General features: G+C 42.6%; 2 protein-coding genes across 3 annotated transcripts; one reads left to right on the forward strand and one right to left on the reverse strand.

Moving 5' to 3' along the window:
* Nucleotides 1–393: 393 nt before the first annotated feature.
* LOC109634645 (von Willebrand factor A domain-containing protein 5A-like) lies at nucleotides 394–12,256 on the forward strand. Of its 2 annotated transcripts, none has more exons than XM_069534474.1 (19): nucleotides 394–646; nucleotides 2,266–2,310; nucleotides 2,917–3,119; nucleotides 3,210–3,432; nucleotides 4,350–4,516; nucleotides 4,621–4,735; nucleotides 4,825–5,000; nucleotides 5,088–5,176; nucleotides 5,277–5,421; nucleotides 6,108–6,187; nucleotides 6,266–6,380; nucleotides 6,477–6,635; nucleotides 6,923–7,026; nucleotides 7,591–7,811; nucleotides 8,294–8,359; nucleotides 8,857–8,919; nucleotides 9,360–9,532; nucleotides 10,225–10,348; nucleotides 10,467–12,256. In XM_069534474.1, the coding sequence occupies exons 2-19, from the start codon at nucleotides 2,271–2,273 to the stop codon at nucleotides 10,544–10,546; spliced, it is 2,343 nt and encodes a 780-aa protein (XP_069390575.1). In that variant the 5' UTR covers nucleotides 394–646; nucleotides 2,266–2,270; the 3' UTR covers nucleotides 10,547–12,256. The 2 variants fall into 2 exon arrangements, with proteins under 2 accessions (XP_069390575.1, XP_069390576.1); XM_069534475.1 differs by lacking the exon at nucleotides 394–646 and adding an exon at nucleotides 684–1,231.
* On the reverse strand, nucleotides 11,121–24,616 carry gucy2f (guanylate cyclase 2F, retinal). Its single transcript, XM_069534464.1, has 19 exons — nucleotides 23,396–24,616; nucleotides 22,505–23,317; nucleotides 20,969–21,270; nucleotides 20,292–20,646; nucleotides 20,115–20,199; nucleotides 19,741–19,837; nucleotides 19,499–19,624; nucleotides 18,734–18,814; nucleotides 18,159–18,335; nucleotides 17,906–18,062; nucleotides 17,345–17,494; nucleotides 17,105–17,253; nucleotides 16,844–17,007; nucleotides 16,558–16,750; nucleotides 16,111–16,285; nucleotides 15,456–15,554; nucleotides 14,932–15,026; nucleotides 14,755–14,840; nucleotides 11,121–14,081 (listed from the first exon to the last, which is right to left on the reverse strand). The coding sequence occupies exons 2-19, from the start codon at nucleotides 23,244–23,246 to the stop codon at nucleotides 14,000–14,002; spliced, it is 3,315 nt and encodes a 1,104-aa protein (XP_069390565.1). The 5' UTR covers nucleotides 23,247–23,317; nucleotides 23,396–24,616; the 3' UTR covers nucleotides 11,121–13,999.
* Nucleotides 24,617–24,750: the final 134 nt, after the last annotated feature.

Genomic DNA, 24,750 nt, shown 5'->3' on the forward strand with positions numbered 1-24,750 from the left:
CACTTGTTTTTGTTTATTGCACATCGACACTTGTGTCAGCTCTTCTCACCAAAAGCTCACTTAATATTTTTGAAGGTGTCTTCTACTTGTACGGCACCGCTTTTTCATTATCGTGCCCACTCGATCCTGATGAATCCTGCGGAGGATCCCCTGCTGTGTTCTCTCATCTGGTCCCCCGGACATTCTGCAGATTTTTTAGGGGACTGACCAGAGAAAATTCTTTGAAAGTCTGGAGGCTCTCACTAAGACATATGTTCACACATACAGCCCCTGCGGAGAAAGTCCCGAGGATCTCCAGAGCTCAGCATAACAGCGAAGAGCAGCACATTCAGAGAGTGTGTTCATTCCTGTCCTCCACCACTAGGCAGTGATGGCGTGCATGTGTGACAGGTGAGATATAGAAAGTGAAAGTGCTGCCATGTCACGGACTGTCCTTATGTAGTCTGTGCTTCTGCTCTGATAACACGCGCAGCCACACTTTTCTGAACAGAGCCCCAATATCAACTTCAAGCTCCGCCCTTCCCGGTGCTCTGCAGTCATAACCTCGAACGCACCAGCAGGCGTGACTGGCACTTTTCTCTCGCTGCTTTCGAGACAAGACTTTTCCTCGTTTCACACGTTTGTCTGCACATCCAGCACTGAGCAGGTAAACTGCTGCTTCTTCTCCGGATTTATACGTTTGTAGATTTAGATTTACGCGTGTAGTACAGAATGACGCAGATACATGACAATAACGCAATTTACGGAGTTGTAGACGTCACACTGGAGCTGGAGACGAATGTCAGTGGTAAAATATATCGCTGCAATGTGGCGTTTACAAAAACCCGATGCCTTTTCCCACTTCTTTTACGATCCGGAACTTCCCATCAGACTGGTGATGCATTCAAGTGTCTCTGTGAATGCTCCACCTAACGTCACGAAACTGGACATGGTGACTGTGACACGATGGACGAAGTGTAACTGATTGTGAATTCAGTTTTATTTGTTGAATTGCGCAGCAAAGTTAATTGTAGCTGAGTAGACTATTAAAAAAGATCCCACTGTCCTTCCTTTTTAACATGGAGGAGCTCCTATGTTGCCAAACCCACCAAACTCCATTAAAAAAAGTTGCAATTCAATCATTATAAATACAATTAATTCAAAGTCTAACTCGAAGTAATGAGGATTTATTTCGACGAAACTGTAATGAATTATTGCTAAAACTGTGGAAAGACGACCAAGGATGGTTTGAGTAAGTTTTATTCAATTTCTGTCGACTTAATACTAATTGTGTTTTACGATGATTAAATTACTGTTTCTTTAAATGAGTTTTTAAACTTTGGCTAGTGTCAGAAAACTGAGTGAGTCGCTAGATGCACAAGACAAACGTGGTGTTTAACTTGCCCAGCAGCTGCCTGTTCACTCTACACATGCCACAAAATCAATCAACTGTTTTGTGTGATAATGTTATTTAATGTAATCTTTTTAAAGGTTCAGTGTGTTAAATGTAGTGACATCTAGTGTTGAAGTTGCACGTTGCAGGTGAATAGCCGTCACCTCGCCCTCCCTTTCCAAACATGACAGAGAACCTGTGGCAGCCTTCAGTTGTCATAAAACTCAAGAGGTGTTTAGTTTGTTTAAAAAGCATGGCGGCCTCCATGGAGAGGAGAAATATAGGGGAGAGAGGAGAGGTGGGTGGAGAGGGGGGAGGGGGAGGGGGAGGGGGGAAGACACAAGACAGGCAGAGACAAGCTGCAGTTGTGTAACAGTTATATAACAGGTTGTTATAATGAAACTCATAATAGAGATGCTTATAGATGTAACAATGGTATTAGTATAAGCATCAGTTACTATTATGTTTTTTATAATCATGATAATAACACAGCGTCAGATGTGGACCCTTTAGCTCTGGAGTCAGAGAGACCTGCAGAGTCAGAGAGATAGGGTAACACAAACTTTGGAAGTTAAACACATGAAGTAATGTGATAAAAACACACAGGGCCCAGAGTAGAGACGTGCTCAGTACATGATGGGAGTTCCCCCAGCAGTATAGTAGCAGTATAACTAAGGGATGGCTCAATCAGCTTTAAATAGTAGCTTCTAATGTGAACTTGTCAAATGTTTAATTTTGTCAAATACAAACTGCATGTCCAATGTCTCATAGTGGTTATAACCATAATTGCAATAAAATGTTTTTGATGACATCCATGTTAAGATATTCACTTCATAACACATGCAATGCAAAACATCATAAGTCCTTAAATGTGCTTGTTAATTGTTTCACAGATACAATGGAGTGCTGTGGACTACTTACTGCCGAGAAGGAACCAGGTACAGAGCGTTAATGTAATGTAGATAATAGAATCCTGTTTTTCACTTTATTAGACAGACGCTTGTTTAATATGGATATAAAAGAATGAAATGAGATGTTCTGAGGCTGGCCTCACCGACGCTAAAGTAGCCACTGTTAGCACCTGCGCTCGGCTCACACACGCCCTCTTCAGTTCTGGCTCTCTCCTGATCCACACTTCCCTTCGCAGATTTAAGCCACGACAGTAGTTTATTTGTTCTCTTCATTGTTAACCACTTCCACCTCTTACCATCACAGCCTGTAGGCTACCAGCGGCGGATAACAGTCGATATCAGTTGGAATGCTACGTACAGCTACCCAGAAGCACTTGCAAACTTTTTTAAAGTATTAACTTAATTTGTATCTCCTTGCGTTTTCTTTTCATTGGTTGTTAAGATATTTTCTTCTATTCTCATATGTTGGATAGTATTTCATGTTTTAAATTTATTTTATTTTATTTATATTTAATCAAGTGATTCTTTTGCGTACTACTAGAGGGAGCCCGTACCACACTTTGAGAATCACTGCTCTAAATAATACATAAAAGTCCTCAAGTTGTCTGAATATTGTTTTCGTTTCTTGCTCAGTTCCCCTGAAGAGCATTGAGGTGGAGCTGGAGGTGAGGGACCATGTGGCGACAGTGGTCTCCACTCTGAACTACGAGAACAAGGAGGACAAACCTCTGGAGGCTGTTTTTGTCTTCCCTCTGCCTGGAGACGCTGCTGTCTGTCACTTCAGTGCTCAGATTGGACAGACACAGATTATAGCTGTGGTTAAGGAGAAACAGCAGGTGAGCTGGACAGTGATGTCTCACTCACTGTGATGGATCTTAAAGTAAAACACAGAGAATGTTGCTCACGTGTGTCGTCTGTGTCCTCAGGCTCATGAGGAGTATGATGATGCGCTGAGCTCCGGTCAGCAGGCCTTCCTGTTAGAGGAGAGCGAGCAGAGTCCAGATATATTCACTCTGAGTGTGGGCAGTCTGCCTCCAGGAGAGAGCGCCTCCGTCAGGCTGGAGTACGTCACTGAGCTGGCTGTGCAGGCGGATGACGGGCTGAGGTTTTGTCTGCCCGCTGTGCTCAACCCTCGCTACCAACCTCAAGGTAGGAGGGCCAGCTAGAACGTTTTGGTTTGGTGCACACCAAACTGCGTCTTGTACAAATGTTAAATTCTGTTAACTATTTGGTGTGGCTCCTGCATTTGTGCTGTGGCACATTAAGCTGACATAGCACAAATGCAGCAAACTGCAGTCAGATCAATACCCTGACTGTCCTCCCCAACCTTGCCTCACTTTGTACAATTTTTCCAAATTCTTTTTACCTCAGACACATAAGAGAGTTCCTAATAAAGCATAAGAGTAAGAGTGGACCATGAGAGGAGGTGCAGAAACTGCATGCTCACCCCTCAACTTTCCTCCCAGGTGTAGGACCAGAAGTGCGCCTCACTTCTCCTCTTTTGGCCAAGGTTGCTCAGTCTATTCTCACTTGAACAGCGTTCTTGAATTGATTTTAGTCTGATCCCTTGTCTGGGACCAGTTTACCCTAAGAAACCCCTTGAGTAGTTGCATAACCTCTGAAAACGCAGCTCCCAAAAAAGTAAAACTTTATTGAGCCCCTGAGATACAGGGTATAGACTGGAATATGTCAATTCCCCTGATCATAGGGAGGCTGAGTTCATCCTGAGATGCAGTGTGAGAAGCTCAGACATCAGTTTAAAGTTGCTGCTTCAGGACAACGAAAGGAGCCAGTTGAGTTTCTTTAAGCATCTGATCTCCCAACTGTGAAGAGACCCAGCAGCAATCATGCTGGAGTGTATACACCATCTTGCCTGGGAACACCTCAGGATCCTTTAAGAGCAGCTGAAGAAGGTAGCCTGGAGAAGGATATCGACCTTTATTATTTGCTCCTTGAAAAATACAGTGTTGGTATATTTCTGTGCATCAGAGGTCCTTCGGCTCATTGTTGCCTTTGTTGACAGCAATGAAGGCTGTAAAGGAACTGCTCACTTCTATTGTTTACAGGTAGTGGAGGTGCCAGTGTGCAGGTGACCTCTGTTCCAGCCTCTCTGGTTCCCTACAGTCTGTCTTTTTCTGTCCGAGTGTCGTCTCCTCGTCCAGTCTCTAAAGTAGAGTCCAGCTCCTCTCTGGAGCCTCTCCAGTACGTCAACACGGAGCAGACCCAGGCCACGGTAGGTAGACTGCTCCCATGTCTGCTGTGTGTGGTTGTTCCTCAGCACTGAGAGCTACGTATATAACTGTGTTGATATTTATGAGTGTGCTTTGTGAACTGCAGGTCAAGTTGGCTGCAGGACACAAGTTTGACAGAGATGTTGAGCTGCTGATTTATTACAAAGATGCTCACCAGCCCACTGCTGTGGTGGAGGCAGGACAGGCCTCTGCTGAACCTGGTGAGTGAAAACTAGTCAGGTGGTTATTGCCCGACATTGGGAGTTGTTCATCGTCATCATCAGACACGTTGGAATAAATGATGTTTCAGGGAGTCTGATGGGTGACCCAGTCGTGATGCTGAGCCTGTACCCTGAGTTCCCCCAGTCTGTGATGTCTTCACTCGCCTCCTGTGGAGAGTTCGTGCTCCTACTGGATCGATCTGGGAGTATGAGTTTTCTGATGAGTGGCGGCAAGCAAACGGAAACTCGAATTGCCAGTGCAAGGGTATTCAGCGAGTTTAACTCTATCATCAAACCTTTCATAGTGACTCTCACACAGTTTTCTTCACCATCTTGTCTCTGCTTTCCTCAGGATACTCTAATGCTCCTGTTGAAGAGCTTACCAATGGGCTGCTACTTCAACATCTACAGTTTTGGCTCGAGCTTTCAACACATCTTCCCGTAAGTCACCTCACATCCACACAACAGATCTCTTCCTGTCCTTGTTGTTAATGCTTGTGAATGTGTGTTTGCATGTGTACATGAATGTGTGCGATGGCAGTAAGAGTGTGGAGTACAGTGAGAAGAGCTTAGAAGAGGCTCTGAAGATAGTCCAAGCGATGCAGGCGGATCTGGGAGGAACAGAGATCCTTGAACCCCTCAAACACATTTACAGCCAGCCCTGCATTCCCAATCAACCTAGACAAGTAATACACACATACACACACAAACATACTTAAACACACACATGAAGTAAGCAGTTGTACGAGAATCAGTCTCTACCTAATTGAACGACACCAGTGGCTCAGCTCCCTCTCCACCATAAGAATCAACCACATACATTACAGCTGATGCAGCACTGATCTGCATGCCTATTTCAAGAACATGATCTCAAGATAATTGATCTCCCCCATCTGGGGCTGTGACTTGCTAAAATAGAGCATTCCGTCATGTCCTGGTCTAGAACAGTCAGTGTTATGTAGGTTCACACTTAAAAAGAGCAGGACAGTGGTAAAGAATATACAGTATATGGAGACTGTGTGTGCAGTGATACTGGGTAATGTCACTGGCCTATTTAGAGCGAGCAATGGACTTGAAACTATAGATTTAACAGACAGGTTTAAGTGGTCTGTATTTATGTAGCACTTTTCTCATCTTGATGATGACGACTCAAAGCACTTTACAGTACACAAGTCCATCTCCCATTCACACACAAATTCATACAGTGCATCTATGTCCCAAGTACAGTCTTGAGCATGTTGCAATGGTGCGTTAGAAGCTTACAGTTACCACATCTTTCTCATTGTTCTTCTTTCTCATTGTTCTTACTGGATGTCATGTTACTGGGTGAGCTGGTATGTACAGTAACTCCTGTCAAAACTCTCCTCCTCAGCTTTTTGTCTTCACTGACGGAGAGGTGTTCAACACCAATGAAGTGATCAATCTCGTGAAGAAGAATTCAGATTTCCACAGGTGAAACCACAGAGTCCTGCTCACAGTGTGTCCCATGTTGTAGTGCTGTCTGTAAAACTCTTAACACCTGTGTTGTAGGTGTTTCTCTTTTGGCATCGGGGAAGGGGCCAGCTCTGCTCTTATCAATGGGTTGGCCAAGGAAGGAGGAGGTCATGCTCAGTTCATCACAGGAAGTGACAGGATGCAACCCAAAGTAAGACAAATACCACAGATGGACAGCTTTCAATAAAAATCTACTCTTACTAAAGTCGTTCTTATGTCTTAATTCTTTATATTTTCCTCTCACCAGGTGATGCAGTCACTGAAATTTTCTCTCCAGCCAGCAGTGAAGGACATCTCGGTCAAGTGGGATTTGCCAAAGAAATTGTCTGTCACTCTTCTCTCTCCACCAATCACAGCAATTTTCCAGGGTCAGAGGTCACTGATTTATGCACAGCTCAGTGGACAGGTAGGAGCAGAGAGTCTGAGATCAAATATCAGTTGCTATGGCCAGAAATTCATCATCGCTATGTCATAAATAATCGATAATTACTCACACTTATATCATACTGCTATCTCATGCTCATATAGTATATCATATGTAAAAGAATTCTACATAGTGATTCTTAAGGATATTATGTAAGGATGCTTTCGTGGTCTTTCATGGTCAGGTGTAAGGGTAAAAAGAATAATAAGTTAGATTTCTTCATGTAATTGTGAAGATGGGATTGTCTTGTGACACTGATGTTTTCTCAGAGTTCAAATGCAGCAGAGGGCTGTGTGACGGTGAAATACAGCCTGGCAGGTCATCCCTCTGAGAACAAGCTCCACTTCACTCTCAAACCTGCAGAGGACACTGGGTAAAAAAGCAGCATCACTTTGAATTACATGCTGACTTTACTGTGTGATCACCTGTATCCAGGGGTGGGGTCAAGGGGGAACCAACCGCTGAAGTGCCCCTGTCCTGTTACTCTAACAAACTAGTGGTATTTTTCAAGCTCACAGTGTGCTTGAACAAAATACAAAAAATAAATTTAATGTAGTTAATATGTGGCCTTGCTCAAAACTATAGAGCTAACAGAAAACAATGAATGTCTTAAATGTGCAGCTTTCTGAATCAGGAATTGTGCAAGGATGTTGGGTGTAGAATTGCCCCCTCTGTGTAAATTTGTGGCTTCTTAATAGCCCGTGATTTCTCTTTTGGAGAGTCAGTGATGGACCATCATTCGGTGATTTGGATTTATAGAAATATAAAGTAAGCTTCACTCATGCTGCAACTCTCCGTTCAAACCTGAGAGAGAACTACAAGCCAGACTCGAACCCGACAGACATTCAGTTTTTTTTTGTGGGTCCAAACCTGACCCTGAGCCAGATGTTTTCCCTGGGTAACCACACTCCGGTTCTCTCCTCCGTCCTTTCTGCAGATTAACAGTCCACAAATTAGGTGCTCGGACTCTGATCCGTTCCCTGGAGATGGACAAGGGAGATGGCGAGGGACAGTGTGATGAGGGGGTGAAGGAGAAGGTGGTAGAGCTCAGTGTCCAATCAGGAGTGAGCAGTTCCTTCACAGCCTTCATTGCTGTCAACAAAGGCAACAATGAGCCGATTCAAGGACCTCTGATGCGCAGAAATATACCAACACCCAGTGAGTGTATTTTTCAATGAGCAAATAATTCACTTCTGTAAAACTTAGTAACATGGATTTGCTGCAAGTCTGCACAGTACAATTTTCAGTCATCAATGTTTTTTATCATCTATAGCCACTGTTTTTGGTTTCAGTGATGTGGTCGATGTGGTCTTTTATGGCCTCTGCTCCTGCTGTACAGTATGGTGATTAAGAAGCTCAAGGGCTTATTCCCAAAGTTGATAATCAATAAATGTATACTTCTTTTTTCACTATTGAAGGTATCTCAAATGTATCTTCCAATAAGTCTCATATGTTGTGTCCTAGTATCTAGAAACTGATACTAGACTGATACTAAACTGAATGCTGGTTAGGTCCTTCAGCTCATAGAGCTAGTAAGTTAACCACAGCTGGGCTGTAACAAACTGTTTCACTATTAGAACCATAAAATGCTATATATAAATTTGCTGTTGTATCAACTCATTTCTTCTGAATCAAAACAGATCTGTTGTGTATGTCGGTGCCCCCCATGGCTTGCTATTCGATGGCTTCTGCTCCTGCTGTACTCGGTGAGTAAGAAGCTCAAGGGCTTCGTGATCACACACTGGTGTAGTTCTACATCTCATGGGCACAAAAACACATGTCCATCACTTGATATTTCATGTTCAGGCATTCACCCAGTAGAAAACTCCCTAAATATATTGTATAAGGAAACTGCCGGTTGAACCATTACAATTTTTATGCACATTAGTTGACAACTGCTTATCTGCCTTACTTAAATATATATTATATATTCTTCCCAAAGTTGATAATCAATAAATGTACACTTCTTTTTTCATTATTGAAGGTATCTCAAATGTATCTTCCAATAAGTCTCATATGTTGTGTCCTGGTATCTAGAAACTGATACTAGACTGATACTAAACTGAATGCTGGTTAGGTCCTTCAGCTCATAGAACTTGTAAGTTAACCACAGCTGGGCTGTAACAAACTGTTTCACTATTAGAACCATAAAATGCTATATATAAATTTGCTGTTATATGAGTTCTTTTCTTCTGAATGGAAGATTGCCAGTCCTGGCAGTTCTCATCCAAGTTGGAACGGGTTGATGACATGTTCCTCGATGAAGGTATCCACCCACACTGACTTAACAACATACAGTATATTGATTCTATTTATAAAGACTGCTGATGATTCTAACATTTACATGAGATAATTAATTTACTAGGTTTAATATGTTTTTTGTTGTTATTGTAGGACCGGCAGTTGCTCGGCTTTATACTGTAGGGTTCTGCTATTTAGTTGAGTACATAGGTTTACTTTAATTCAAGAAAATATAGTTGTCACTCAAAAACCCATGTAGCAGCTCTGCAGCAGACATTCTCTTTGTGTGAACAACAAACATGTGACCCATAGATAGATGTAGACTGTTAGACAGGCAGACAGACATATAGATATATTTGCTCACATAGTTATCCACACATACACTCACTGTGTGTACCGTATTAGTATCCTAACTAGTAGGTTTTTATTAGAATAATTACCATGGTTTGTTTTTTTTTCCCTCAGGCTGCTCTTCTGAAGAGGATGAAGTCAATGCACCAAAACAGCAACCACCCAGAGATCCTTTGCTGCAGCTGATCTCCCTGCAGAAGGCATCTGGCTGCTGGGTGCTTGATACGGCTCTGGCTGCTGCTGTGGGAAAGACCAGCGAGGAGGTGGAGAACACAAAGCCTTCAGCTGTGAGTCGTAATACTAAGTCATTGTGTTATTTGGAAACAGATTTCATCATGTGGTTTGTAGTGATGCCACTTTTTCACAAAAGCAGATCAAACAAAACATAACAATGATGTCAAACATAAGACAAATTTAAATTCTCTATTGGAAAACAAATATATATGTTATGAGGAAAGCTGTGACACAGCAGTGGAAATGAGTCAGCAGAAGAACTAGCTGATATACAATGCAATGGTGCTGTAACAGAGCTGCTGTGTCCCTAATGAGCTGAACATATGAGAGTGACAGTGATGACTGGACTGCTCAACATAACCAAATTGAGAAACTAGGTATGCCGCCCTCTTGTGGTCATTTTAACCTCCTGCTTGTGAAAGGCGTTGACCCTGTTTCATTTAGTATATGATATTATTACTGTTGTACAGAAGCTTACTGAATTCACTTGAGAATCTGAATTAATGAGATCATTTCTGTTTTCATGGGAAAAACATTCACCTCATTTTCTGAATAAAGACAGCCTACCTCAAAATCCCAGAGGGTTTTTTTAATGTATTTATTTAACATAGAGAGCAATAGAGTAGAAATGTCCGACATGCGTAGTTTGATCCAGTTTTGTTTTGGCCCAGGGCTTAGATATTGGGAGATACTTTTCAATCTCCCCTCAAAATCTATTCCGTTGTTTGTTTTTTTTGTAAATTAGGTGAAACAGGAAGTGTGGGCCACCATTCTGGCTCTGATCTGGCTTCATGGATTCAAGATGGATGCAAAGGAAGAGTGGGAGCTTCTGGCTATGAAGGCTGTGTCCTGGCTCCGTGCTCAGAAAGGTAATAATCAATAAGTAATAGATAGATCAATTAATTTTAAACAGGTGTGATGGTTTGTAGCCTGTCAGCCACTGTGTATCATCTGTTGCTGACTTAGTTTGTGTGTTTTTTTTCCCAGCACCATGTGTGGCAGAATGTGTGGTAGCTGCAAACACACTGTTGGGTTTCAGTGTGAAGACAGACATCCTGGGGCTCTGAGGATTCCTTAAAAATGCCTTCCTTTTCTTCTTCAGGATTAATACCAATGACCACAGACACATACTATACACCTAGATGCTGCAGTTGCCATTTTGGCCTGTAAACACATGCAAGTTAAAGGCGGAGCTCCATTTGTCTGTATAACAAATACTTTTACATTTAAATTTCAACTAATATCAACAATTTGCTTTCAAGGGTTTCTTACCTACATGGGTTTTGCCTCCAGTTATTTAAAGTCAATAGTTTGACATGTAGTATTGGCAAGAATCAGTATTCATTTGAAATGGGCAAAAAACTGGGTTAAACGTGAAAGCTTTGATTCCTTTTCTTCTTAAAAATATGGGATTAAATCAGCATATATCTACCTACAAATTCCACAGATGTCTGTATGTCTGTCTGTGGAAAGCATATCTCTAGGACCGTTCATCTTATTGGCTTCGCTCTGGAGCAGTCGGTGGGGACAGGGCAGTCCTTGGAATTATAGACTGCAGCTGTGTGAATAATATCTTTCCCACCAGATCATTTTGATAATTTGATTATTTTTATTTCACCACATTGGACTGACACATTCATAGAATCACTTCCTCTTCAGCTATTTGTCTACAAAGTCAACGTTTGTTTAATTGCAGCAAGCTTTATATCGAGAGGAACAACAGAGCTTTCATTTTGAAAATCATTTTCAGCCAAGTCAGTAATTCACACCATTTAAAGTCTAACGTGGACCCCCCCCCCTGCTGATTGTCTAGCAGTGAGTATATCCGAACAATTGACTTTGTATTTGAGACATTTATTTTGTTCTCTACGTAGATCACAAACTCATCAATACAAAAAGCAGCTGATTGAAATCAGTTGAAATTTAAACCTTATTGTGTTTTGTTCCAGATAGACTGCAGCTTGCATGTGTTAACAGGCCAGTCTTGCCTGGTCCAATATGGTGGACGCATTGATGTATTGCAGCAACAGGTAGAAGTGGCCTTTATGTATAAATGTCTATCTTTATATTGTCATTTACTGGCATAAAGGCATATGCATAACCTTAGCATTGCACATCATTATTTGTACTATCCACTTCAGTGATATTGTGATTGTATTGCACTTCGTCTGTGCAGGATTGACCATATGACAAAACAAAGAATGGTTAATCTGTCTCACACCTTTAATGTTTGTTTGTTTTTAATCAGCAACTGTTAAACTGACAAATATGTTGAATCTCATGGCCTGAAACTTGATTGAATATTTAAATTACTAGTGCTTCAGTCTTATGCTAATGAATTTTTTTATATAACTATAACATCTGAATATATTGAATGTAATGTTTTCAAATCTGTATTCAATAGATTCAAGATTCATTCCATATATATTCTGACTGTCATTCAATATAATCAAACTTCATATTATATACTGGTATATTCAAAAATAATCCTTGCAGCATGCCATATATTTGAAACAACCTGAATCAAATAAAAGTAACACATAAAAACAGTTGACTGTTTTTGTGCAGATGTAGCAGATTATTGTATTATACCTCTACTCTGGACGTAAAGGTCTTAAGTCTCAATGTCTCCGCTCGGTGTCACTGGTGTCTGTGTCTTAGTGCTGGTGGAAAGGCGAAGGATCGCATCCTGTGACTCTGCATGTGAACAGTGACTTTACAGGAGCCAACATTACAGAATAAATGTGAGTAATGAGGTTGTGTGGTTTCCTGAGAAAGTGTTTGTTGTCTCTATATTTCCTGTGGTTGAGATTTTTCCACTGGTGTTTGATGATTTTGGTAAAAACCTTCTCTAATACACTTCTACCAAGTAAAACATTTCGATATAATCATTAATTTAGTTCCATATGAACTTTTTAGTTTTACAGTCAGCAATGAACATCTACAATTTGTCACTTTACAATTTTCAATCAAAAGTACTCAATAACCAGAATGGCACTCAGTAGAGCACATCCCTCTGCAGGGGCCAAACAGTACCCTTACATTCAATCAAGCCGCACTAAATTGCACAAACATAGATATCAGTCTCGATCCACCCCTTTGTCCAGATCCACGCCAAAACTTAATGTTTTTTTCCGTGCCTCATGTCCCATCCCCGATATGAATGCTCGATCATCATCATGTGATTCGGAGCCAAAGTCTGTTGCAATCGGGAAATGGAGCCACAATATCAAGGTCCACGCTATTCACGAGTCAGCTGACAATCATTTACGTTTCACCTTTGTTTTTATAGAAAATCCTTAAATGAAACCAAACTTATTGGAAAAAATTAGAACTTCAATGTGACAATAACTTCGTGGAATGAAAGAAATTCATTTTTCATGTTCATCCACTAAAATAAAGGAGCCACCAGGGGGAGCTGGAGACGCTTTGGCTTCACTTTCGCGGAGCCTTCATATTGTCCATCTTTATATGTAGTCTATGCACATTACTCACACAACATCATTACTTCAACCAGTAGAGTTTACGCTGATTTGAAGTTGTTCAAATGCAGAAATGTTGATGGCCATTATAAATAACTCTTTGTCACATAATGTATATTTTTGTGTAGTGGGTTTTTTATTGATAGCAGGAGTGTTGAATCATCCAGAGATGTAGCACAAACAACCAGAACAGTAGGTGCTGACATCAGGTGTAACAACAGCACGTGTCAGTGGAATAAATCCATCATCGAGCACAGTGACGTGTTTAACTGAAAGACCGTCAAGTATCATTGACTATCACAGAAAATAGAGTGAATCCTCATTATCACCGGTGCATTGTTCTTACTTTGTGACTTTTGATTTATCTCATTCATGTTGATCAAAAAAAGGCTGAGAGCTCAAAAAAAAGCATGTATGGCCTGGACTGGCTCTTCCTCCTCATCCTGCTCTAGTATATTAGAAATTAAAAGTGACACATTTCTCTTTCTCTCTCTTGATTATTACACAAAATAGCAGCCTTCACCTCCAGCCTTAGGAGTGCTAGTAAAATAGAATATTCTCTCATATCTAAGTAACAGCCTCAGCTCCACAATTCTATGATGAGCTTTTATGACAAACTAAAAACAGACATTTCATTTTGAAATAGGCGTTTGGGGGCATTCAGTCCTCTGGTGGGTGAAGCTCTGGTTGCCCTGGAATAGGTAACCACTCAGTGGCCAGTGTGTGCAGAGAGGAGTGGATGAGTGGACCCGTCATTAAGGAGTGGATGCACCTTCCATGCGCGTCTCAGCAGCAGATATGTCGGTGGGTAATGCGGCAGTTCTCATTACATTAGCGCCGTCAAGTATTGCTGCGCTGGCTGGAGGCAGATTAGCCAGCCGACGGACAATCCTCTTAAACAAGTCTGCATTAAGCCACTGTGAGAGGCTGGGTGGTGGCCTCTGTCCCCTGCCTGCCCAGCCCAGCTCTCTTGTCCCTTTCATTCTCTGGATGTGTCCTCCTCTCCTCTTCTCTCCGGGTTTTGCTTCAATCTCTCACTCAGATCTTTTTGTCCACCTGCCTGTTGGCCTTGCGAAAAAGTGTCTTGATCTCCTCTGTCACCATCTCCTGCCAGTTGTCCCTAGTAAAGACACCGGGTGCAGTTAAGACCAAGATTGTATTTGACAATATGTTTATTTTTAAGCAAAAGCTCTGAGATGTGAACACACAAAAAATGTATGAAAGCGTAGCACAAGAACAGACAAAGAATGAATAAAAACACAACAATGCTGAGGGCGAAAAGTTCATTATGTGTCAGGCACAATAAAGGTAAATGATGTAAACAAGGAGGGCTTTCCCCAATCTGCTTAAGACAATGTGGAAGGTGATAAGATCAGGAGATTAATAAGGCTAGTAAATCACAAAGCAATCACTAAGGTTGAGAACTCAACAACAGGAAGCCGTGTCCGTGCATGCTCAAAGGATGAGTTTGGTCACATCAAACTGACAAACACGACAATATTTCTGCAACACAACACCAGCTGGCATGCAGGTCTCTACCTCTGCTGTTTGGACTAAGAAGGTCAAGCCTTTTTCTCGGCTTTCTTTCTCCTGTATGCAGCTATATCCTCAGGGTTCAGGCCGTGATTGTCTTCCCTGAAGTAACATGCGGATAGTTGCAGGTTGCATGAGTCACAGGTTAATGGCATTTATGCAATTTTAGACCAGATGGGAGATGAGCCTTAAATGTGCTCCTCATTGAATGTTTTCAATATTACATATATACAAATAATACAAAGATTTTTAAATCTTACCCTGGTTTGATCTCTGGTGGTTTTGGCAAAGGCTTTGCAAAATTTGTTTTCCCCACAAGCCAGTATGTCTCTTCAATACCTTTACCCTGCAACCACAACAAAAAAAAACAAGCAGTGGATCAGTAGACACTGAAAAAGTCTTAGTCGTGAATTCCAAACACTGAGTTCCAATGTTACCTTCAACTCTGTCTTGCCTCTGACTTCTATTTTATAACCCTCATTCAGAGAGTGGAGGATCTTCACCGTGCTTATGTTCACATGGATTCTATAAGCTGAGGAGAGGGGAGAGGAGACGAGACAAGAGGAGAAGCGAATCGAAGGAAAGAGACGAAAAGAAAAGAGAATGGAAGGTAATTAAAGAGAAGAGAAGCAAGAGAAGAGTTTTGAAGAGATACGACAAGACAAGAGGCGAGAGAAGACGAAAACCAGAAGAGACCAAAAGTGAATAGATGAGAATCCAAGAGAAGAGTTTAGAAGAGAAGAGAAGAGACAAGAATCCAACAGAAGAAAAGCAAAGAGAAGAGAAGACACAAGAGAAAAGAAGATAAGAGACGAGACAAAAGGAGAAGCGAAGAGAAGCGGAGAGAAGAGACGAGATAAGAAGAGAATAAGAAGAGATGAGAAGTGAATAGAAGAGAAGAGTGACTTAGGACCATAACAACACAACAAAACATGGTGGTAGATGTTTTCTGGATACTCACGCAGCCCAGTGGATTCCATACGAGAGGCAGTGTTGACAGTGTCCCCAAAAAGGCAGTACCGAGGCATGGTCAGACCTACCACTCCAGCAACACAGGGCCCTGCAAACACAAACAGAACAATTAATAAGCCAAAAAACAAACATGTAAATGTAGAACAATATGATTTTTTCCTTGCTCTATCGCTGCATTGTATTCCGATGTGCAATGCTATTTGGTTCTTGTTTGCCTGCACTATCATCCATAAAGGTTTTACCATCCATGCAGCGAGTCAGACCTCATAGTTTCAGCTGCAGTTGTGTGTGCACCAACAAGTATGATGCGAGGCAGTTCTCTCTCTCTCTCATGCGAGAACTTTCTCTCTTTCGTCAGTGTACCCTCACAGAATCTGTTACATATGAGAACCATGCTTGTGCACCCCTGCAACCGCCATGGATTGAATGATATCTGTGGGAAATGCTGCAGAGAAAGTGAAGCAAAATCCCCTGGATACGTTCATTTATTTGCATCTGCTCCAATATTTAATGGATTCTTTCCTGACCCATACCACAACTTCTCACCAAATTCTTGTAGTTTTTGTGGATTCCAGCTAACTATCAGACAAACAGAACGAAAACATAACCTACTTGGTGGAGATAAAAAAAAGAACAGAGCTCACCTGAGTGGATTCCTATCCGTATCCTGACGGGCACGTCTGGCATGTGCCGCATACGGAAGGTTCCCACTGAGCTGAGGATGTTCAGAGACATGTTGGCGATCTCAGCTGCGTGCTTGTTGCCGTTTCTCTTTGGCAGACCTGATGCTACCATGTAAGCATCCCCAATGGTCTCCACCTGGGCGACATAAACATATTTGATGAGTTATGGAGTCAGCGGTACGTGTCACTGGCTACTGTTCGTGTACTATAGACAGATGCTGCTGGATAACACGTCGCTCATGTGCTGTTAACTGACTAATCCTCCTGTCGATCATTCCCCAGCATCATCATGATACAACATTTCAATGAATATGTTTAAGATGCTGGGGGGATGCATTCATACGCCATAAACTCAAAAGACTAATTAAAAACAAGGGTTTACTATAAAAACCAAGCCTTCTTTCTGACCTTGTAGACATCGTGGCTACTGAGCACAGCGTCGAACAGAGTGTAGAGGTCATTGAGGAGGTCAACCACCTCGATGGGATCACTAAGCGACGAGATGGTGGTGAAACCTACAATGTCGCTGAAGTAGATTGTCACCTGGTCGAAGTACTCTGGCTCCACTGTGGCGCCGGTCTTCAGAGCCTCGGCCACAGAGCTGAGGCAGAAGAGTAGTGAGAATCAGAGAGTCAGCTCATTCATTCCGTAACTTCACAGTGTGGATTGTATCATCATACGTGGGTTAACTCACGGCGGGAGCATCTCAGACAGCAGTTTTTCTGTCCGCTGCTTTTCCACCTCCAGCTCTTCTGTTCTCTCTCTAATGAGGTCCTCCAGGTTGGAGCTGTACTGCTCCAGCATCCTCAGCATGGAGTCGATAATGTTGGTCTTCTTGCCTTTGTTAATGATCTTGAACTAGTTGAGAAAAAACAAATGAAGAATCATTTATATTTTGCTGAGCTTATAAAATTTTGGAGGAATAAGGCTTGTCAGCATGTCTCCAAATAGTTACCCTGTCAAAGATCTCTTCAAAGTTTGGTCTGCGGTCGGGCAGCTCGCTCCAGCACTGCTTCATCAGCTGGATACACTCCAGTGGAGCCTGGTCCGGTGCCACGGTGGGGCGGCACATTGGTGGAGGCTTTTTCACCTTGCGGATAATCTCTGGTGAGGAGATATTTTGCTTGAATCTCACATGTCTTTTCTAATTTGTGTTCTATTTATTAGCGTCTCCACCTTTGCGATGGATACATACCCTCAGGTGGTAGACCCAGCATGCAGTATGGCAGCCCTCTGACCACCACCTCTTGGAGGATTATAGAAAAGCTGTACACATCTCCCTTATAGGTCCCTTTACGCGAGCTTGCCAGGTCCCTCAGGAACTCTGGAGCTGTCCAAAATAGATCTGAGTAGAAAAAATTGATCAGCCAATGGTACACACACATTTTTTACATATGACTTTGTGGGTGTGCAACACTGGACTCCACCAGTAGAACAAATAAATTACTATTATGGATTCATAATCTATACTGCTTATGGTCTTGAGTGTTGCGGGGAGAGCTGCAGCCAATCCCAGCTGACATTGAGTGAGAGGCGGGGTACACCCTGGATAGGTTGCCATCGTTTGGCAGGGCCAACATTCAGACACAAACAACCATTCACACCTATGGTCAAGTTAAATTCTCCAATTAACCTGACCCCAATGTGCATGTCTTTGGACTGAGGGAAGAAACTGGAGTACCCAGGAAAAACCCACGGAAACGTGAGGAGAACCCCACACACCAATATCATTATGCAGAGAAACCCCTGCTTGTACCTTCAGGTGGATGTTCCTCTAGAGGAGCTTTCTGAGATTCAAGCAGCTCATTGAAGCCATAGTCAGTGATCTTGAGGACAAAACGCCCGTCCACCACGCAGTTACGAGATTTTAGTCTCCCATGGGGGAATTCTCTGTGGTGAAGGTATTTCATACCCTGGAATCAAAAAAACACAAAAATTCAACCTTGCAAAACAAAAGGATGAGGAGGGTTGTCACAAAAACCTCCAAGTGATGGTATGTTCGTGTTTACCTTGATGAGGTCGAGCAAGAGTGAGGACTTGAACATCCAGTCTAGTTTAACGTCGTCGTTCCTCAGCAGGTCCTGCAGACTGCCCCGCGAGCAGTGCTCTGTCACCACCGCGAACATGGAGCAGTCGGTAAAGAAGCCCAGGAACGGGTTGACGTTCTCGTTTCTCAGGTCCTTCATCTGGGAGAGGGTAAGGGGATGAATCAAGGACGGAAGAAAGGAAGGTATGTTGTTTAAATAACTATAATAACATATTCTACAATATTTATTACCTCTGCATTGGAAGTTATGTTTTAGTTAGCATTTGTTAGCAGGATGACGCAAAACAACAGGACAGATTACCATGAAACTTGGTAACAGGATGTGGTATGGGTCAGGGAAGTAACCATTACATTTTGATCTGGTTAAGTTCCAGATCTAGGATTTTTTCTTTTAGCTCTTGGCAGTGTCATATCTGCAGCAGTATAAAAGCTACATGTGGCATATGAGGCACCCTGTAACTGTTCCAAACCATTTCATTTCAGTTAAAGATCAAATTCTGTGTTTATTCCCACAGGGTTGAAGACTTGTTGATCTACCTTTGTGAAAATCTTTGTTGTGCTCTGCTTCACCTCCTTGAACTGCCCCCCCTCAAATTTCTTCAGCCAAACCCAATCACCCTGGAAGAAAAGAGGAAACAGAAGATTTTACTTACAAAAAGTATTAAACTGTTAGAAATCCAAACCTTAACCTCACTGCTGCTCGTCAAAATGTCAAAGTGATTGATTACATTACATTTCATTCAGCTGACGCTTTATCCAAAGCGACTTACAGTAAGTGCATTCAACCATGAAGGTACAAATCCGGAACAGCAAGAATCATGGAAGTACATTACCTTCAAAAAGTGCTACATGTAAGTGCCACATAAGTGCAAGTAAACTTAATATATTTTTTTTAGTTGACGATGTTTATTAGACATCATCTTCTCAACCATTTTGGCTCGTTGTGTCTTCTCTGTTTGTTCAAGACTTTTGATTAATTTAAATTTTTTACTCCTGTTAAGATACAGTATTTTGTATTTTTCTGAAATTCTATGTATTGTGTCTTCTTATGTATTGTGATGTATTCTTCTGTTTGCCATATATCAGTGAAAGATACATTTCCATTAATCTTTGAATCTTAAACCAGAACATTTAACTCAACTCCAACCGGAACAAACAGATTCAACTTAACTCTAAAACACTAACATTCAGAGTTAATGTTCCTGACATACGCTCAAGATCATCCTCCTGTCCCTGACTGACCTTCCGACTGTTCTTTTCAAATTGTGTGTACATGCACTACAGCCTGAATTGTAAACCCACCTCATACACGGCTACGTTGGTGGAGTCATGAGTTGCAGCCTGCATGCTGTTCACAGAGCGTGAGCAGTCTGCAGATTTCTCCTCCAGAGCGCTCTTTGACTCGCTCAGGTCTTCTAAAGTGATTTTCTGTCAGGGAAGATTTGATAGAAATGAGTTGTATCCTGAAATAATCAACATGGATAAAAGAAAATCATGTGCTAAAGTTTTATGCTGATATGCTGGGGCACGGTGATGCAGCTTACCTTTTTGCTAAGCTGGGGGTTGATAAAAGTGAGATCCTCTATGGTAAGCAAGATCCGATTTGGACCTTTGACCAGCTGGATTTGTTGGAGTCGCCGCCTGCCAGTGAGATTTAGAAAAGATTAGGAAATCCATCTATGGATTTTTAAAACTGTCTTAGCGATTGACTTTTGAGCAAAAACAGATTATGAACAAGAAATGTTCATCATTAGGGAGAACCTTGAATCTGATGTGAGGATATAGTAGTTGGGCCTACAGAAGAAAAAGCTAGACCTGCATAATAACTGTTGGGATTTTTATGTTTTACTCCTGTGTTGGGTAGTTGATTTGTTTGTCAGCAGAAAAGCATTAAACTGTTTATATTTACAGTCTGTACCTGATATAAAGACTTATGGCGAGTCCTCCTACAGCCAGAGTCAAGATGACAGCCAACACCACTATGATGTAGGTGACCTCCACACCTGAGGATGGTACCACAGGTTAACTTGATGGTGAAGGAAATGAGGGTTGAGGAATATGACTCATTCGAACACCCAAACATGAAATAACTTACCTCCCGAGCAAATAGCATTCTTTTCAAACCAGCACTTGGAATCAGATGGCGGAGGGGATCCTCCGGGAAAATTAATGGACCTCCCTGCAAAACGAAGAACTCTGCTCGTCAGATCCACCACATACGTCTGATACAGCTGATTCCCGCTGTTGTCAGTGTCCAGGATGACATAGTTGGTCTTGACTTCCCCTGTATTGTCCACCTTGAACCTCTGGTTGAAACCACTGAAGGTTGTGTTCCTGGTGAAGTAGGCCAGGTTCGAGGCTGTCAGCTGCATACCTGCTCTCCGGGTGCTGTGGATGGACTTGGCCAGGAGGTAGATGCTGTTATAGATGGTCCCAAATAGTGGGTTTACCTGTATGATGAAGGGTTGTTGGTTAAAAAACGTGAGAAGACGTAATGTGTTATATTGCTACAACAATCTTAAAAATGTTCTAGCAACAAATGAATTGTTGTTTCAAAGCAGAGCTTATTCATACAATTAGGAATTGACAATGGAGTCAGGAATCCCAAATATAGAATTATTTTACTTTGATGAGTGTTTAGATCAAAATATTTAGGAAAGAAAAAATAATGAGCCAAAGAGACGTTTGAATGTGACGTGAAGTTTTAAGACATAATTAATAAGTAGGACCCTATGCTTGAATTCCTTGTTGTGTCATCCTAACCACTCCTACCTGCTCTGGCTGCATGGCCACCGTCACTTCCTTACTCATCTTGGCCGCAGCGAATGCCTCGTTGAAGGACAGAGGTTCTGAGGCCACAGTGACTGTGAGCACGGCATCATAGGCCTCCCTCAGGCTGCTGTTGTTTTGCAGCGGCACGTAGGAGACGTTGGTGTAGGGCAGACTGTAGAGGAGAGTGTCGAAGGGCACAAACACGTACCTCCCTGAAGTCATGCCCATTTTCTGCGCTTTGAGGAGAAAAGTTGCCTGCTGCTCGCCTCCAACCAGGACTGAGTGCATGCACATGATTATAACTGAAACAGGAAAACAAACACAATATTTGTTTTGTGGACATATGTAGAGTGATAACACAATTTATCAGTAGATGACTAAAGGTAAACAACCAAAACTCACTCTGTAGACCATATCTCCACCAAGGCCCAACAATCACCCTATGAAACCACATTGAAATTCACTAGATCCCTGTTTTTATCTGGACACACTCATGAATATCAGTCCCCTAAACCTGCCTGATATCTTTCACAAAGATCCACTTTCCTCTGAAACATCTATGAAAAATGTTGAGAAAAATCTCACAATGTTAAAGAAAGTGAAAGAAATTCTGCTCCCTGATCCATATCTGCACCAAAATGTAATTTCGTGTCAAAATTTCATAGAAATGGATCCTGTTAAAACACAAACAAAAACAAACCCTCCTTGGTGGAGATACATTAAACTCCAAATGTTTATAACAAACCTACTTTATTCAATAACATGAGAAAATGTATTAAGTTACAGTCCTCTGACCCTCGGGCAGATTTGTTTAACACATTACCATCTATCATTTGAATTCAGTTTAACTGGATGCAAACTGGCCGAATGTCTGAAACTCAACCAGAAAAATGATAACTTGAGCGGCTCTGTGGTATTAAGGCCTCTGATAATTCCCTGACAAATTAAATTGTTGTCCCAGTTCACATTAAGCACAAGGTGGAAGTTGCAGTGTCAAAATGGCTTCCTGGTCAGACAGCTGAGTAATAAGCCTGCAGAGGGGGGTAAAGGGGGGTGGGGGTGGGGGTGATGTAATATGCTCCCATGCACTTAAGACATATAATCCCAATATTTCAGTACAATATACATCTACTTTAATTATATGTAATTTTAGGGCAAAGTCTGAACAAGAAGAAGTAGCACTTTTGACAAAACTACCAGACCACACACGTGAACTGTGGTAAATTAAATTCAGTTTGAATCTATGAAAAACATTGATGATCAAATCTTCACTGCAGATAAACCAGGTTAGATAAACGCAAAGTGTCCTAACTTCACTCTGCATCATAGACTGTTTATAAAAAGCTCTGCACACAGTGTCCAGCACACAAACAGTAAAAGTGCCTCTTTGAGGAGGACTCACTAATGACTAAGGGTGATTCTGAAGTAGCTCCAGAGAATAAACACAGGACAAACAGGCAGGTTTAGAATCACTGTATTTTTTGTACTTTAATCACTTTATCACTGCAGCTCCCACGTTCTCCTCCTCAGACTCACCTCTGACCTCTCCTGCAGCCTGGATCTTCCCCAGCGTGCTCTCCACCTCCGTCTCATTCAGACCCACAGATGTGACCAGCCCAATGGGAAGACCCTTGTTCCTTAGAGCGGTGGCCACTCTGCCGGCAGTGTCCACCCAGATGTCCTCGTTGGAGGACACCACCACAGCACTGGCCCACCTGAAGTGCTTCATCACGATGAACAACACTTCAATGGGAAACGGTAACGTCCTGACAAACGTCGGGTATCCCGTGGCGCGGTCCAGCTCGTAGCTGAGGCATCCGTAGGAGAAGATGGCCTTATCCCAGTTCTTGGCCAGCAGGGAGGCCGCCACGCAGTATCCCGGGTTGGTGGGGCCCAGAAACGCGTCCGCCATCTTCTCGTAGTAAATAAAGGCGGTGAGAGCCTTGGATGTTTCGCAGGGCTCCTGGAGGATGCTGAAGTCAAGTTTCAGGCCCAGGTCCAGACTCAGGTCTCCGTTTATTCTGCTCACAGCGAGCCGGGCGGCGGCGGCGGGCAGCGCCCTGTAGTACACTGGGTCGCAGTTCCAGGGCCCCAAGACCCCCACTTTGAATATCAAACACCGGACACAGCAAGGGAACGTCAACACTCCGATCAGGACCCATAGCAGGAAGTTATAGAAGGGCAGCGTGGTCAGAGTGGGTCTACTTTTAATGATGGGCACACATGGATGATTGGACTCCCATAACGCCCCTCTGAAATTTGGAGCAATATGTTGCATTGTCCTTCCAGGGTGTCCGAGGGAGCGGATCTTTGCGTTCACTTCGTTGTTATAACTCACACCAGAGACACCTGCAGAATACAGACAATACAAACCTTACGTGTTTGCGCAGTAAGACACAGCGACGTGACAACAACCAAATAACTCACCCTTTCTTTGAATCCATCGGGACAGCTTCAAGGTCCGATGAGACGGTCTCGCAGGTGTCCTCTCGGGCGTCCCCTCACCTGACCATCGTCCACGCCTCAACCTGTTCAAGCCCGAGGACGCACGGCGCGGCTGAGGCGCAGCAGCAGAGTCATGGCGTTTGGATCACAGGGGCTGGAAGAGACGGGCAGGGCTGCGGGCGATGCGTCTTCAGCACCCTGGAGAGCTACTTACGCCCCGCAGTCAGCGCCTCTGAAGGCTGCCGTGTTTCCACAAGCTGCTCACCTGCAGCCTCCACATCTGAGCGAGGAGCAACTGGCTCTGCAGCTTTCCCTCAGGTCATGAGTGGAAAATGTAGACGTTACAATATCCCAATTGGTAGTTTTCCTTTCAATGGGCGATTCTGTGTTGTAAAAATGTTTTAAAGTTTGTTTTGTAGCTATAGGGTAAGGCCCAGTGTCAGCTACAGGCCCATTCAATCCAATCCTTCCAAAGTGACCTGGGGCCAAAACGTAGGTGTTACTCACTAATCCATTTTCAGTGAGGCACAGTGTAAGAGGATTGGCTACAGGCCATATACTCTAAAAGCCTTGTTATCATGCATGCTGCATGGAGAGGCCTCTTCCCATCATCCCAACATACTCTTCTGGAAATGCAGTCACACACCTTTTATTTTTCTCATAAGACGTATGGCGATGCTTTGTCACGAAATATAAAAGTACAGAGATAAATATTTATTTTTCTTGCCATGGAGACCACAGCCACATTGCACACAGACACCTGAACCGTGCTTTAATTGGTCTAATATGCCCACAGTACAGCAGGTCCCACAGATTAAATGAATTCGAACCCTGGTGGAGTGGGAGTCATTAAAGATAACGAAGGGCTCTCCCTGCAGGTCCCCTGAGCTGTGCTGTGTTTCGCCTGCGTCAGTCTTCTCAGCTCTTTTCGTTTTTTCTTTTGACAATAGACGCCACTGGTGAAACAGCCTGCCTGGCAATTGACTCCAAGAACAGCTGGTTGCCACAACATCAGCCCTTGGATCAGTGTTAGAGACAATGTGTGTACTGGATGGATGAGCACAGCAAAGAAGATGTCAGATTGTGCAGTGTTTTATTTTGTTTGAGGGGGGGTTACTAATAGTTTAGCTCATGGAGACGTGTGTGTAAACTTGTTGCTTTTATTAAAATATATCAAAGGTAAAAATGATGAATAAAGACAGATTCAACATATGGTGATGTGTTGTTTGTGTGTGTGTGTGTGTGTGTTCATGTTCCTCTCGTTTGTGTTTTGAACTTTTAAACTTTTAAACGATGCATAAAAGGAACATAATTTTAACTTTACAGAATATATAATT

The sequence above is a fragment of the Paralichthys olivaceus genome, chromosome 11 (genome assembly GCF_024713975.1).
Source record: "Paralichthys olivaceus isolate ysfri-2021 chromosome 11, ASM2471397v2, whole genome shotgun sequence".
Lineage (NCBI taxonomy): Eukaryota > Metazoa > Chordata > Actinopteri > Pleuronectiformes > Paralichthyidae > Paralichthys > Paralichthys olivaceus.

Excerpts from the sequence above, each read along its gene's own strand:
- LOC109634645 (XM_069534474.1), top strand. The coding sequence starts at position 2,271 with ATGGAGTGCTGTGGACTACTTACTGCCGAGAAGGAACCAG. Across the intron at positions 4,736-4,824 it reads ACAGGCCTCTGCTGAACCTG|GGAGTCTGATGGGTGACCCA; the intron begins GTGAGTGAAAAC and ends ATGATGTTTCAG. Across the intron at positions 5,177-5,276 it reads AGCTTTCAACACATCTTCCC|TAAGAGTGTGGAGTACAGTG; the intron begins GTAAGTCACCTC and ends GTGCGATGGCAG.
- gucy2f (XM_069534464.1), bottom strand. The coding sequence starts at position 23,246 with ATGCAACATATTGCTCCAAATTTCAGAGGGGCGTTATGGGAGTCCAAT. Across the intron at positions 16,751-16,843 it reads CTGTCTGAGATGCTCCCGCC|CTCTGTGGCCGAGGCTCTGA; the intron begins GTGAGTTAACCC and ends CTTCTGCCTCAG. Across the intron at positions 14,841-14,931 it reads GAGGCAAGACAGAGTTGAAG|GGTAAAGGTATTGAAGAGAC; the intron begins GTAACATTGGAA and ends TTGTGGTTGCAG.